Here is a 15548-nt window from a genome sequence, read left to right as displayed (position 1 = left end):
TTTTTTTCTTAAGTATTAGATTCCCACTGAGCAAGGATGTTCTTTTTATGAAGAAAAGCATGTTGCTTAGCTGGTTGGACAACACAGGTGAGCTGTTATTGATGGCCCGAGGACCACAGGAAACCACCTCTCTGGGGAAAACCCCCCAAAACAGCCTCTAAAATACCCATTTGAAAAAAAGATTGCTCCAAAGCCAGAATCTACTTTCACCCCGATTAAAGTGAGATCTTCCCTTGCAAACACCCAGTAGCTCACCCCAGCCCCTGGCGCTGACTGTCTCCTCTTATCTGCCTGCCAGAGGAGACAGCTACTGGTATTGACAGTTCTCCTGCACGGAGGGCGGCCAGCCGGCTGGGGTGCTGACTCTCAGCTCTCTTGTGTTTGTGCCTGCCAGGCACTCGCAGGCTTCTGGGAAGAAGACTGTGTGGGAGGATGAAGCCAAATTGGGCTGCAGTTTGAAACCTTCCTGAGCACTGATGGAGCTGGCTTAGGTGGGAGAGGGAGAGGCTTTCTCATGAAGGTAGCCAGAGCTTAAGATGGAGTTGGCAGCTTGGTGTCCGGGGGGCTGAGTCTAGTTCTCCACCCAGCTTATTTTCCCCAGGACGGGATTGTTTTCAGAACTGTAGGAAAAGTTACACAGATTTGGAGAGAGACCTGATAACCCCTCTCAGCCACTGTCCAGGGCACTCCGGGGTCCATGAGCCATCAAACTCCATGAACATGGTAGCAAAGCCAGGTCTCTGGAGGCTGTTTCCCCACCGGGACTCCAGCTACCACTGTATTTAAAGATGGCAAAGTGCCCACCCAAATAGCCTCATCACTGCTGAGGGTCTATACGTGACAGTGACTAGGGGCGTAGGCAGCCGCACACACCAGGGCTGAGTCCCACCACACATGTTCTACCTGTGTGACTCCCAGCCTTAGTTTTCTCATCTGTACACAGTCTCTGTCTCAAGGCTGTTGGAAAGAGTCAATGATAGACTGCATGTAAATCACCTGCACAGAGAGTTGTTCAAACAATGGTAGCTAGAACTACTATTGATCTATTGGGGGGTTATTGTCTTAACTGCTTTGAAAGATTCAGCCTTACGTGTTCCTTTGTCCGGTCAGATGGGGAAATATAAATGAGCCCTCCTCAATGTTAGAAACGACAAGATCTGGCCAAGACCCTGCTTTCTCAGACTATCAGGAAGATGCACAGATAACCTGGATGGTGTCTGCAGGCTCCTGTGTATCCTGAGGCTTCCTGAGGGCTAAGTTCTATGGGTGGGAAGGCAGCTTGCTCTCTAGGTTGCCATAACTCTGCATCTGATTTGCATGTGTTTGTGGTGACCCTGCACTTTCTTCTGGCATTTCCAACTGAAAATATTGCTGTTTCCCCAGGCAGGGCAGATATTGATTTTCTTCTTCTCTAACCACTCCGATTGACTCGGCTCCCCCACCCAGCGAATGGGGGAGGGAGTGGGGGGGTGAGGAAGTGGATGTGGGAGAAGGGAGGAGGGATGATGTTGCCCTTATAGCTGGCACCTTCTACTCCGGGGAACCTGAGTCACTGGGGCTGATGAGAATGGGCTTCTTCCAGAAGCAAGTGCATGATGAAGAAAGAACAGAGGGAATGTTCCCCCTCGGGTCCATCCTGGTCCCTTCCTTCTCCGCATCCCTTACATGACCTGCGGTTCCGAGTCCACTTGCCACCGGGGGCGGGTGGCACCCAGGCGGAGGGGAGGCGGGGGAGGGGCGCAGTGACAGCCCAGCCGGCTTTGAGGAACCTTGCAGAGGAAGTGGCTTCAGAACTGCTTTGCGCCAGGGGCAGGAAAGGCGCGGGAGGCGGGGGAGGTGCGGAGATGGCGCTCTGCACCGCGGCGGAGGGAGGGCGCTGGCGCCGGGGACACGAAACCGCAGAGCCCGGACGAGTCAGGGAGTGAGGCGCGAGCCGGGCGCCCGGGGCTCTGCAGGCGCAGGCGGCGCGGGGACTGGAGCAGGTTACCCGGCCGCCCGAGCGCTCGCACCCCGCTGAAACAAACACAGGCGGCCTGCCGGCTCTGCCTGGCCCGCTACCCGACCGGCTCGGGGCTCAGGGCTAGGGGCTCACGCCAAGCGGAGCCCGGGGAGCGGTGCCCACCTCCCTCCGCCGCATCCCGAGGCCGGCCCCCTCTGATGCACTGGCGGCCGCGTCCGGGGACTCTGGGCTAGATGACCGTGGACAGCAGCATGAGCAGTGGGTACTGCAGCCTGGACGAGGAACTGGAAGACTGCTTCTTCACTGCTAAGACCACCTTTTTCAGAAATGCGCAGAGCAAACATCTTTCAAAGGTAAACCTAATAATGGAATGCAGGAGCCTTTCGTTGGGGAAAATAACCTCTGTGGTCAATCTAGAAGGAAAACCTTGCTCCCAGCAAAGGGACAAAGCCACATGTCAGGAAAGTGGCCAGGCAGTTGCTCTGAGGGCTGAGCATCCTATCTGGAGCCCTTCAGGGACCCGCGCTATTCAGTTGGTCAGTCCTCCTCACAACGGTTGCGTCTCCAGATCTCTTCAAAATGGCTCTCTAGAATGTGGGGACTGCGCCTGGCTGGTAGATTGGCTGCAGGTTCACCTGTGCCTGAGTGCAGGGTCTCATAACCGCACCCTCTCCCCAAATCCTAGCTTAGAAGTTCTAGATGGAAACTGAATGGCACCCAATCCTTCAGCAGGAGAAACATTCATCAGTTGATAAACATCATAAACACACATTCATCAGTTGAGACTTCCGTATTTGAAGTGGCCAGAAACCACCTTAAGTCGTAATCCAGCAACTTTGCAGAAGTCCAGGGTGTTTTTAGAAGCAAACTAAAACTTCTTGCCTAGGCTGCTGTCGTGCTACCACTTTAACTTCCTGGGTCGGTTTAGGTAACCTAAAGGGGTTTGCGTGTGTTTCCTGATGGCATGATTTGTGTTTCCTAAAGGTGTCTGCCTCTAGACACCCAGCAAGCCTGGGTGCCCTGGCCATTCTCCTAGTTGGCTGCAGGCCTCGTGTCTGTCAGTATCTTGGTGGGAGTGGAGATAAAGCTGAGTTTGTTTATTTGTTTTGCTACTTATATGAGAGGGCTCCAAGCCAGGTCCTTAGAGAGGTTACCTAGAAGGAGCTGTTTATAGACAGAAGTGAGCTGTTATATTTCACAGGTGTGTGGCAGGCTCATCATTAATTCAGCAGTGCCACATCAATTCAAATTAACCAAAACCTTCCCCAGGCCTGACTCTGGGGCCTCCCTTGTTAAGAATTCATCTTGCCTGTAGGCCCTGCCTTTCCTGGGTTCTGAAGTCAGGCAAATGCACTGTACCTTCCCACTGTGAGAAGAGGCCCAAGAACCAAAGGAGAGATTGTGATTTTACATTTGAAGGAGTCAACTAAAATAGGCCCCTGTAACTAGCACCTGTTTTCCGGGGCACCACTCATGAGGCTGGAGAGCAGGGGATGTTCCGGAGGGTGAGGGGCAAAGGGACAGGCGTCCCTTTCCCTGGCTGTAGCTGGGGCTCATGCAGAACACGGTGGCTGCAGAGGGGAGGTGTCCCACCCTCCCATGGGGTTCTTGCCGCATGGTATAAATCCCCCCATCCCCCCCACAGATACTCCAGCTAGCTAGGTATTTAGACCAGTGGTTCTCAACCTTAGCTACACACTGGACTCACAGGAAACTTTAGAAAATACTGGTCATACCTGGTTCCCATGCCAAGAGCGTCTGATTTAATTGGCCTGGGGTACAGCCTGGGCATCAGGATTTTGAAAAGCTCCCTAGGTAATTCTGACATACAGCTGAGGTTTTGAACTATTTCTCTAGAGTGTTTTGTTGCTGCCTGGGAAGGAAATGGTTCCTGTTTTTAAACCAAAGTTTAGGTGCTGTGCCTGCCTCTCACTGCCAGCTAGGCTGCAAGCCCTCAGTTTCAGAGGGTGAGATTTTTGCATAATTAGGTGAGGAAGAGGCACTGCAAAGATGGGGTTTCTTTTACTTGGCAATGAAACAGATAGCTGTTTCTGATATTTCTTGGGAGAAATCGAAATATCGTACAAGAAAATACGCTGGGATGGGGTTGGTGCTGGGGGATGACTTGCTGCATGGCCTGAACAGCCATCTCTCTCCCTTCTTCCCCCGAGTTCTCCTTCCTCGCCTGGCTCCAGAAAATATACCTTTGGTTTGGTCCCTGCAGAAACACTTCCTGTACTTTTTGTCTTGAATCCACCTTATATCTTGAGGCCTCTGTATATCTTCCTGTGTCATTTTGCTGGAGTCTGTAAGCCCTCAGAAGACAGGAATCCCTTCTAAGAAACTCCCTTTACTGAACCCCAGACAGGGTGATCAGGGATAAATGCTTCAGGGTGGTGGGCATGGCCCCTCTTATCCTTACAGGAAGCATCTTGACTGGATATTCAGGTCAGAGACAGTGTTCCTCAGCACCAGGCTGGCCTTCAGCACAGAACACTCCAGGGAGGGGCAGGGCTGGGTGAGCAAATGCAGGGGTGGACTGAGGAGAGTGAGGCTGACTGAGCTGGGGAAGCGTCCTCCAAAGGTTTCAGTCTTTCATTCTTCTAGGTGCCTTTTTACCTTCAATAACACTTTTCCACTCTCTTTTCTCCCGTGGATCACTTCTGGAAAGGGTTTTAAAGAGCTCTGCCATATTCCGACCCCGTTCTGACCCCTTACGGTGCTTTTTTTCTTACCCAAAGAGAGATCACATCTGAGCTCCTAAGATAATTTCTTTTTCCTGTCTCCAAGGAAAGGAGTTGATGTGTTTCCCGGTCATTGAGAGACTGAGGCCCTCATGTGGGAAGGGCTGAGCTTGCTTCTATAAATAGCCTTGTCAGAACAACCTGTGTGGCTGCTCAGTCTGTGCCTGGCTGGAACGGAGCTTCAGGGAAGCCTCGCTGCTGTGCGATGCCACCACCCGGGAGTCGTCACTAGTCAGTCCCAGGAGTTCCCGAGACTCCTCTCCAATGCCCTTAGGGAAGAGGTTGGAGGAGTAGGGAAGGTCTCCCCATTTCATAGGGAGGGGGTGCCTAAATGTCAGGAGACAGCAAGGGAGATGGCGGCACCAGGCCCTGGGCCCTAGCTTGGTCTCTCCTTTCAGAAAATGGCAGTTTCCTGGGGCCACATGCCTCCTTTGAGAGGGGCCGGGGACTTGGTTTTGAGTCACACCACAGTTTTAGGAGGCTGAGGCAGTACTCTCCTGGTACTTTCCCACTTGACCAGGCACAATTAGATCTGGTTTCTCTGAGTCATGCATGTCACAAATGGGGCCTGGGGGAGAGCCAGCCTATGGGCTCAGGCAGTGCAGACGTAGATGGTCTCAGTAAGACCGTCATAGTTACCTCAATCTAAGGTGTTGCCTAGATGGGTAGGGGGACTTATCAGGTCACAGGACAAGGTTTTGATGGACCCAAGGTTAGAACTTACCTCTTTTGTCTCCCAGCCCAGAGAATTTTCTTCCTTAGTCCCACGAAAGACAGGGTTTGGTGATTTGTAGGACTGGTGACTGTGAAGTCAGGCCAGGCCCTCTGCCCATCCCTGATATTTTTCATTTTTTTCCTCTCAGGGATCTAACCCTGGAAGTGGGGCCAGCTTCCATTCCCATCAAGTTCCCAAATGCCTACAGGTGGTGGCCATTTAGGGTTTTGATATCTGAGCAGGAACACGAGTGTTCTGAGCTCTCTCTGCATGTTAAACAGGCTCTGGGACCCCAGGACTCTGGCACGGCCCAGAGCATTGGGGTGAGTGCTCTGAGGACAATACAGCTTGCTGCTTGCAGAATGTCAGAGCACGTCACTTTACAGATGGAGAAACTGAGGCCCAGAGAGGTGGAAGGACGTCACCAGACCACACATCTGTTTGGGTAGAGCCAGAACTAACACCCCTCCAGGACTCCTTGTCAAGTGCTCTTCTTCTTGGTCTTTTCCTACTCAGCAGGTGACCCAGGATATAGGCCTTGTCCTCTCAGAACCTTCTACAAAATGGAACACTCAACTTCAGGCTGGGTCAGGTCTTGAAAGGTCCTTCCCATCCCTCCATTCCTTAAGGCACGCCAGCTAAGGGGACACTGACCCTACACTTGACACTAGCAAGTGGTCTCTGTAATCTTACAACTTTAGTGATTTAAAATTCTTCTAGGTGTCTATCCTACAACTGAAATACGTTAATAGATAAACATCTATCTTCCCATTGGAGACTCCTCCTCATGTGTGTTTTTCTCTGTGGATACGAAGAACAGAACGTTGACTATATCTACAGTTAAATATATCTTTTTTCTTTTCTTTTTTTTTTTTTTTTTTAAGATGGAGTTTTGCTCTTGTTGCCCAGGCTGGAGTGCAATGACGCAATCTCGGCTCACTGCAACCTCTGCCTCCCAGGTTCAAGCAATTCTCCTGCCTCAGCCTCCTGAGTAGCTGAGATTACAGGCGCCCATGACCACACCCAGCTAATTTTTGTGTTTTTTTAGTAGAGACAGGGTTTCACCACGTTGGCCAGGCTGGTCTCGAACTCCTGACCTCAGGTGATCCCCCTGCCTTGGCCTCCCAAAGTGCTGGGATTACAGGCGTGAGCCCCTGCACCCGGCCTATAGTTCAATATTATACTTCAGTACATAGAAAACACACTTCCACGCCTCCATCCGCCTAGGCTTTCTTGGGTCTACAGTGACACCATTGATTTATTTTTCTTCAAGGAAGATGCAAGAGGAAGAGGGTCCTGGAGGTCAGATCCTACACTACTCCCTGTTCCCTGCCTGTAATTTTTCCACCTCCTCCTACCTGGCCAGTCAGCTCCTCCCTGGACAGGGTCCTTGTGGTACTCTAGGGACACTAGCCAACCCCACAGCCCTGGGACAGTTGGGGAGGTCCCCATCTCTCTGCTAGCAGCAGACACACTCAGACCTCAGGCATGGCACCTACCCCTCACCACCTTGGCGTGAGAGAAAAGAAAGAATACTAAAAATAAGTTAGCTCCAAATTTGAGCAATAAAAATTTATTCATCTTTATTCCAAGAATCTTTGGAACCATTGGCCCATTTGACTGTTTTTGTGTGCTAGCTCAAAGGCTTACATGGCTCAAGACTAGTCCCAAAAGAGATTTCAGACTGGCACAGCCTCCAGGTAGCCTCATTTAGAGATACCGCCCAAACTCCACACTGGTGGGATTCACTGCCCGCTGCCTCCTCTGGCCCTTCCCAGCATCGTCAGCCCTATAAGATCAGAACTCACATCTCCTTCAGGTCCAACAACACCAAGTACTTGGTTACAAAAGCCCGTATTGGCCGGGCGCGTTGGCTCACGCCTGTAATCCCAGCACTTTGGGAAGCCAAGGCGGGCGGATTACAAGGTCAGGAGATCAAGACCATCCTGGCTAACATGGTGAAACCCCGTCTCTACTAAAAAATAGCAAAAATAAGCCAGGCCTGGTGGCGGGTGCCTATAGTCCCAGCTACTCAGGAGGGCGAGGCAGGAGAATGGCATGAACCCGGGAGGTGGAGCTTGCAGTGAGCCGAGATCATGCCACTGCACTCCAGCCTGGGGGACAGAATGATTTTGTAAAAAAAAAAAAAAAAAAAAAAAAAAAAAAGCCAGTATTGACCAAATACTGCTTGGGTTGATGCATCTTCTCTCTTGCATCTTGTACAATCGGGTTGGACTAACTTGAAACAACCCCTGCTTTTCAGTCATTGAATGTAATCAGATGTTTATTTCTTCCTTTACTTAAAGTTAGATTGGCAGGTGGGGATCAGGATAACACATGGGAAGCTTGTGGGCCAGACCCAGAAATGGTGGTTGTTTCTTGCACCCACAGGCCATTGGCTGGAACTCAGTCACGTGGCCACACCTATCCACAGGGGAGGTTGGGAAGTGAAGTACAGCTGTGAGCCCTGGCAGAAAAGGAAGCAGGTTGTGGTGAGCATTTAGCTGTCTCTGCCATGCATGCCTCCTGCCACCGTTTCTGTTCCAGGCACCTGGGAAGCTCTGCTCAGACCTGCTTAGTAAAGGACATGACCTCTGTTTCTCTGACCTTGTACCTCTCTCTCATCTGTCACTGAGGCTATTCTGTTCTTGAGATTGGGTCCTGTCTCCCCCATCTAAACTAGAAACCCTTTGAGGATGGGTGCTTTTCCTCACTCAGCACTTTTCTGGTTTCTCTGTAGCATCTGAAACCTTCAGTGTTGCACCAAGTTGGCCTCAACCACCTGCACCACAATTACTCTTTGAGAATGGAGTTTCAGGGGCCCTACTCCAGAGCTACTGGCTCCTGAATCTTTGGAGATGGGACCCTGGACTCTGCTTTTCTAACACTTTTCCCAGGTGATTCTCATATATACTGCAATCTAGGAACCACCTGTTTAGGAAATAGTTGGTAATTGACTGCTTACCCCAACTGGAATGCAAGATGAGAACGTGTCACAGATTCCTAAGAGGTTCCTAGGCTGGAAACTGAAGTCTAGAGAGGGAAGAGGATTTGCCCCTAGTCACACAGCTCAGTAGAGACAGATCCAAGGAGTCAGGCCTCCTGGGTCCTGCTCAGAGCTTTCTCTGCTAGTCTCATCACATGCTGAACTCTTATTTCAAGGCTGTTTGGGTGACAGCCCTTTGAGATCTTGATGGCACATGATGTAAGGGAAGACACACAGCACTAACTATAAATGAAGTCCTGCCTTCCCATCCAGCTCCAGCCACTAAGAGGTTATGGCGAAGTCACTTCAATCATCAGACTCAGGTACTTCATCCTACCCTTCTCAGCAAGCACCCTTGTCATGTGGGTGTCCTTATCTTCCCTGATAACTGAGAGTCCCTTGCCTCTTTGCATGGGAACAGACCCTTTTTACTAGTTTCTCATGGGCCTGGTAGAGATTCTAGATATTGGTTCCCAAGTTCTCTAAACCATAAGGACTTCCCCTAGGGAGGAGTCAGAGAGAAGATCCCCTCCAGGACCACCTGAAACTCACCCAAGACATCCTCGTTCACATGCCGCTTAGTCCAGGCCATCCCTCACTCTCTGTTCTGGTTCCTCCCCTCCTGCCCTCCTTCCTCCCCTCCTGCCCTCCTTCTGTCTTCACAAGTTTAGATGTTTATCCAGAATCAGCTTTTCCCTATAAAGCAATTTCAGTTACAGTTTAGGACACAAAATATCCACCCACCCAAGCAGTTTAGGGAGAAAAGAAGAAAGATTTTATGCCAGTATCAAACCCTGAATCCCAGGTCTTATTGCACATTGTCAGATCAGGCTCTGGATCCAACTCCTAGCCTAGGAGCTTGAAGGGGTCCTAGCTTGGGGACCTGGATTCTCTTCTCTTCTGCTCTTAACTTGCCAGGTAACCCACACCTATGTACCTTCTGGCTTTGGGAGCTGCCTGGGTGGGGAACCCAGACCTGTCCTGCAGGTCCTTGGTTTCTTCTTCTTCATGGTTCAGTCTACCTCAAAGAGTATGGGGTGGGGATCCAGACCTAGCCTGGCATATTCTTCAGAGACAAGAGGATGAGATAAAGTGCCACAAATCCAGAGCACTTGATTTCAGGGCCAGGAGGGAGAAAAAAGCTGCAGTGACAGACGGCTTCAGGCTTGAATCGCTGAGTCTGTGGCTTCTGTTCACAGAAGGCTTCTGTCCTGGGGCCTCATCTCCTCTCTTTTCCAACAGCAGCCCAGCTTTAGCTGGTCACCTCTAGCCTACATCCCTCACCCTACCTCTCTTCCTAGCTCTAGAATGGCATTTTCTACAGCTTCCTGGAGGTCTCTGATACCTAAAATTTAGTGTGTTCAGAACCAACTCATAAATCAGAGATAACTGATTTATTTCTCTGTCTCTGCCCCACCCTCCTAGTCCCCCACCTTCAATACCTCAGGAGCCTTCACTTCTTCTATTCACCCCATCTGTCCCCACAGTGCTGCAGGGGTCAGACCTCCCCTCTCCCTCCCCACCCCACCCTGTGTTGGGTGCTCGTGGCCTCTCACTGAGATGCTCCAGTAAGTCAGTTACTCTGCAGTTTCAATCCTTTGTTTTCTCCTCTGTGTATCCTGCCTACAACTGCCAGGGGCTTATTTTTCCCATATCCCAAAGTCTTCCCAGGCTCCCTTTGCTTCCAGAGTGAAGCCCATACTTGGCTCTTCCTCTTTAATACAGCATCCAAACTCTGCAGCACACGGCCTCAGTCAGAATGATGTGTTTTTTTAACTTTCCTATAGCACTGAGCACCACAGGTGGGGGACATAAAGATGGATGAGATGGGGTCTCTGCACTTGAAGGCCTTAGGGCCCCCAGCCATGTTGTGTAACAGACCCCAGCTACTCCATTTCCCCATCCATGAAGTGTTTGGATGGGGGCCCTGACCATTGAGATATCCTAGTGGAAGATGCTCTCAGCATCTGCCTTGCAGCCACATGGCTTTTATCATGACATAGCAGCAGCTCCTGAGACAGGGAGGATGGAGGGGCTGACTCCTAGAATCAAAGGGTTTAAACAGGAATTGCCCACGAGGGGCTAGGGACAGGCTGCCAGCAGACACAGTGACAGAGCTGCACCACCACTGAGGAGGATGGAGGGGATTCACCTCACCTCTGAAAAGCAGAATCTCCCAGAGCTGGAGGAGATGGTTAGGGGTTATCATAGCTATTCCTCTGTCCCCATGCAGGACTGCACGTAACCCATGACAGGCAGGGGAAGGAAGGTGTGTTCATTACCACCATCCTAAGTTAGTTTACCATCCTAGGCTAAGTTAGTTTACCATCCTAGGCTAAGTTAGTTTACCATCCTAGGCTGAGTTAGTTTACTATCCTAGGCTAAGTTAGTTTACTATCCTAGGCAAGAAAAGCAGGGAGGGAGGCAGCAGAGTGTTCGTGCCTGACAGATGTCGCTGGCAGAAATTCTGCTGCCATCAAGCCAAAGGGTTGACACATTCTATGAGGTAACATGTGAAAGAGGGTGAGCCAGGGGCAAGGTTTCCAGCCCCCACACTTGTCCAGCTCCAAAGCACATGCTCGTCCCACCACACACACAGCTGAGGGAGAGTCCAGCTTTGAAAGGCTCCAAATAAGCTCCAGTCACCCCTCTCAAGCTCTGATGTCCTGCCATAGGAAGCTGTCTTTCTCATTCAGTCAATTTCCTGAATGCTGAAATTCAGGCCATTTTTTTCCTGTTCTAGTCCTGGGAAATCTGGATTACTGTACTTTATTATCATGATCATCTTATCAGCCTCCAATTCATGAACCCCTCACTATCCTCCTCATCTCTAGGCTCTCTCTGATGTGGTGAGTGGTGGTCAACTGTTCCCCTGACTTTGCTGTGGATGACATGCAGGAACTTGGTCTGCAGGGCGCTCGCTTTGCATGGGGAGCAAGAGGCAGGTCTTCTCGCCCCAGAACTGAAGTTCCACCTGTCTCCTCCATTGGCTGGAGCACAGTGAAGAGGCACTTGGCACCTATAATGCCAATGCTCACACTTGGCTGGGAAGGCGTGGGTTCAGGAGGAGAATGTGGCAGCTGGTGAATCCGGGGTGTTAGAGAGCATTTCCAGTTGTAACTTGGATGCCCCCTTCTCTGTGCTCCCCAAACACCTGGCCTCTCTTTCTCTCCTATCTCTCCTTTCAATAGGCTATAATTTTCTGGACCAGGGACCACAGCTTGTTCATCACTGTGTCCCCTGGCACATGGTAGGTGCTTAATGTGGGTTTGACAGAGGAGGAGTGGGTTTGGAGCTTCTTTCCCAGGGAACATGAGCAAGTACTTTAGGGCAAGGTTTGTGAAAGTTGATCTCAGGACTATTTTAAAGGGAAGCTTGCTAAAATTCTGGATGTGGAATAAATGGATTTTTCCAGATACCAAGAAATGAAAAATCCCACTGAGTGAGCAGAAAATGCAAGAACAACTTTTCATACCTAGAGCAGCCCCCTCCACCCCAGCTGTGATTGTTCAGCTGTTGGCCCTGGAGGATGGGGGTAGGCAGGGTGGGTCACTAAGCAACCAAGCCCTGGCACCTGTTGGCAGGAGAGTCGGCGTGGGTCTTCCTCAAGTGGGGCCTCCGAGGGGGTTGGGCAGAGGGGCCCATGGGAGGAGGTAGGGGAGCCTGCTCTGACACATTCCCTCTGCCTGTCTTTCAGCCTTGGGGAATGGCAGGTTGGGGAGGAAGAAACCAGGAAATCTTTTGTTTATTTTACTCTCCCAATTTAATGTTGAGTGGGCGAAAGATCCTGGTTTGGCAGTGCCATTGGTCTGGGCACCCACAGTCAGTGGATGGAGCGGGCAGGAGCAGGCTGTGCTGGGGCCCTGTACCTCAAGGGAGCCTGTCCCTGGGCCTGAGAACCCAGGCCCAGCCTTCGCTCTGTGTGACCTCAGGGAACCACCACTCTAGGCTTCACTTTCTCCGTCTGTAAGACGGGAAGACCTGCCCTGCCAGCGGAAAGTAAGTGATAAACATCTGATTGTGAGAACTCATGGCGAACTCTGGGGTTGGGGATAATAAAGGCCATTTTGAGAAACACAGTTGCTGGAGGTAGGGCTCATGACTAGGGTGGGTGGAAGTGTAAGGCTGTGTTCACAGACAAGGGCGGGCACAAGGGGCTGCTGGGAAATGGCTGGAATGTGCAATAGTAATGACTGGTGACTGGGCCTTGATATGTGTCGGGTACTGTCCTAGGTGCTTTACAGGTAAACACTCAATTTAATCCTCACAACTACTATACTAGGTAGGTACATTACTGTTGCCACTTAAGAGGAAACTGAAGCATGGGAAGGGGTCAAATAATGTGCCCAGGGTCACATAATAGTAAGTGGCAGATCCAGAAGTTGGACCCAAATAGTCTAATGCCAGAGCTCCTAACCACTAAGCTGTAGCTCTTTCCAGAATTCTCCAAGTAGTTGAAGCCCAGTGGCAAGGCCAAAGCATGCCCACAAATGCAGCCTCATGACAGCAGTACCATCTTGGAGTCACCGAAGATAGGACCCTTTGCCAGGCCATTTAGGGGACTGAGGAGGAGATCAAATGTCCCTGCCCCTGGGCCTTTGTGGCACAGTGAGGGGATACAAACATTAAAAGACTTGGAGCTAGTTAATAACTACGTGGACACATTTCAGTATCTCATATTAATCCCTGAGCACCTGGGTGTCGAGACTGCCAGGCTGGGGTGGGGTTAACAGGGCAGGCAGCATGTGAGGACTCGTGTGGGCTGGTGAAGAGGCGCCCAGCCCTCAAAGCTGCAGGCGGAGGGAAGCCAGGAAGGGCTGCACTTCCCCAGTGGGCAGCGCAGGCTGGTGTCCTGGCTGCTGGCGCAAGTCTCAAGCTGCCCCTCCCCTCCTAGCAAGCATGGGCAGTGTGGGTATGCAGGGTGCTGGGTACTGACTCACCTCCGGAGACCACTCGGCTCCCACACACCACCTCTGAATGATCTGAATCATTTATGGGGCTGAATGCACTGTCCTCCAGGGAGCTCCAGCTGGAGCTGGAACCGGCACATGGAGGTAGAGAAAGCTCCCATAGTCACCCAGACCCTGTGCAGCCTGCAGGCAGAACCTATAAACTGGACTCCTAAAGCCACTCCTCTCAAGAACTAGAGATTCTACTGAGTTTCACTCTGTGGTTCTCAGAGCATCTGGAACTTACATAAAACTGAGGAACCCTTTGTTTAAAGCATTACTGTGCAGGGAAGTCCACTATGTGAGGGCAAGGATGCGATCTGGAGGTGGAGATGGATAGCTCCGACCGTGAGTCAGTACGTAGCTCCAAGCTCTGGAGCACCAAGAGTGTGCCACATCCATCTCTCTAGATGCATATGAGGCTGGAAAGCCAGATTTTGACTTCACCTTGACCTTGCCATGACAGGGTAGTGGGAGAACATCTGGAGAAGGCTGGGAAGTCCCCACTACCTGAACCTCCTGTAGGGGCCAAGGCAGAGCTTCCCCTTGGCCCTCTGAAGGTTTGCTGAAAATCACTGGCATGAGGCAAATTGATGAGCAAGCAAAAAGGCACACAAATTTATTTAATGTGTATTTGCGGGAGCCTTCAGAATGAAGATCCAACCCCCAGTGGGGTACAAAAGCTCATACACATCCTGAGGTTTCAGAAAGACTGTGGGCTCAGAGCATGGCCCCAAATAGGTTATGCTTGGTAAATCAGGTTTTAGTGGCAACACAGGTTTTGGGAGGGGAAGAAGAGGAGGCTTGGCTAGCCAAGGTGGTCTTGTTATGTAGATGAAACCTCACAGGTAGCAACCCTCAGAGAGAAGACATGGTAAATGTTTCTTTCAGATCTTTAAAGATGTCAGACTCCATTAATCTCTCCTAGATCTGGACAAGGGAAGAAGGTTTGGCTGCATTAAAGGAGATTCTCTACAGATGCAAATATCTCCCACAAAAGACAGCTTTGCATATCTCCCACAAAAGACAGCTTTGCAGGGCCACCTCAGTCTGCCGGCCCTGTGGCAGCCATCTCAAATTATGTCAAAGTAATATATTTTAGGGTCACATATTTTTATCTTTTTCACTCCTCATGACTCAGTTTGCTCTAGAATATGGGTAGGTGGACCAGTTCATCTTGAGGCCCCTTCCTGATCTCTGAGCACAGGCTTCTGTACCCTTGACTTTTCTGGGCTGTCTCCTGAGAGGTTTTGAGCAGGCATGCCCGCTACGCCTGCAGCAGCTCCTTTGAGCTGATCTGGGCTGTCCAGGTCATTTTTCGTGTTCATTTTGCACCCCAGGAGAGTGGCCTAGTCCTAGGAAAAGAGACTGGTCTTGGAGGGCTTATTTCACTTAGCTTAATGTTTTCAAGGTTCATCCATGTGATAGCATGTGTCAGAACTTCCTTCCCTTTCAAGGCTGAATGCGATTCCATTGTACGGATACAACACATTTTTTGTTTATTCATCCATCAATGGATACTTGGGTTTCATCATCAGTGGATACTTGGGGTGCTTCCACCTTTTTGGCTATTGTGAATCATGCCGCTGCGAACCTGGGTGTTCAAATACTGGTTTTCTGATATTTGAGTCCTTGCTCTCACATCTTCTGGGTGTACACCCAGAGGTGTAATTGCTGGCTCACATGGTAATTCTGTTTAATTTTTGAGGATCACCGTACCATTTTCCACAGTGACTGCATTATTTTACAATCCCACCAGCAATGCACAGGGCTGCAGTTTCCCCACATCCATGCCAATGCTTGTTATTTTGTTGTTTATTGTTTTTATTAACAAGCATCCTGATATGTATGAAATGGTATCTCACTGTGGTTTTGGTTTGCGTTTCCCTAATGATTAGTGATATTGAACATTTTTTTCATGTGCTTGTGGATCATGTATAGATCTTCTTTGGAGAAATGTCTGTTCACATCCATTGTCTATTTTTTAATGAGGTTTTTTTTTGTTGTTGTTGTTGTTGTATTGTGATAGTTATTTATATATTCTGCATATCAAGCCCTTATGACATATATCATTTGCAAAGGAATACTCTCTAACTTGGCCTGAAAGAACTGAGAGAGCTTAGGAGAGAGTTGGCCTGGGATAGGGTATTGGGACCCACTCACTGACCTACCCACCGTCCATCCTTAATTCACT

At 50.3% G+C, this 15548-nt stretch overlaps 1 protein-coding gene across 3 annotated transcripts in view; it reads left to right on the top strand.

Moving 5' to 3' along the window:
• RASSF5 (Ras association domain family member 5) overlaps nt 1-15548 on the top strand; it is a 78849-nt gene that overhangs the window by 45011 nt on the left and 18290 nt on the right. Inside the window, exon 1 of one of the 3 annotated variants that reach the window (XM_025359108.1) lies at nt 1790-2313. The exons of the other annotated variants lie outside the window; for them this stretch is intronic. Coding sequence (XP_025214893.1) covers nt 2194-2313 — 120 coding nt within the window. The 5' untranslated portion in view covers nt 1790-2193. Of the gene's footprint in view, nt 1-1789; nt 2314-15548 lie in introns of those variants that run through there. 3 annotated transcript variants of the gene reach the window in all.

This window comes from Theropithecus gelada, chromosome 1 (genome assembly GCF_003255815.1).
Source record: "Theropithecus gelada isolate Dixy chromosome 1, Tgel_1.0, whole genome shotgun sequence".
Taxonomy (NCBI): Eukaryota; Metazoa; Chordata; class Mammalia; order Primates; family Cercopithecidae; genus Theropithecus; species Theropithecus gelada.
The sequence above is the reverse complement of the archived record's forward strand: the minus strand, read 5'-3'. Positions and strand labels throughout refer to the sequence as shown.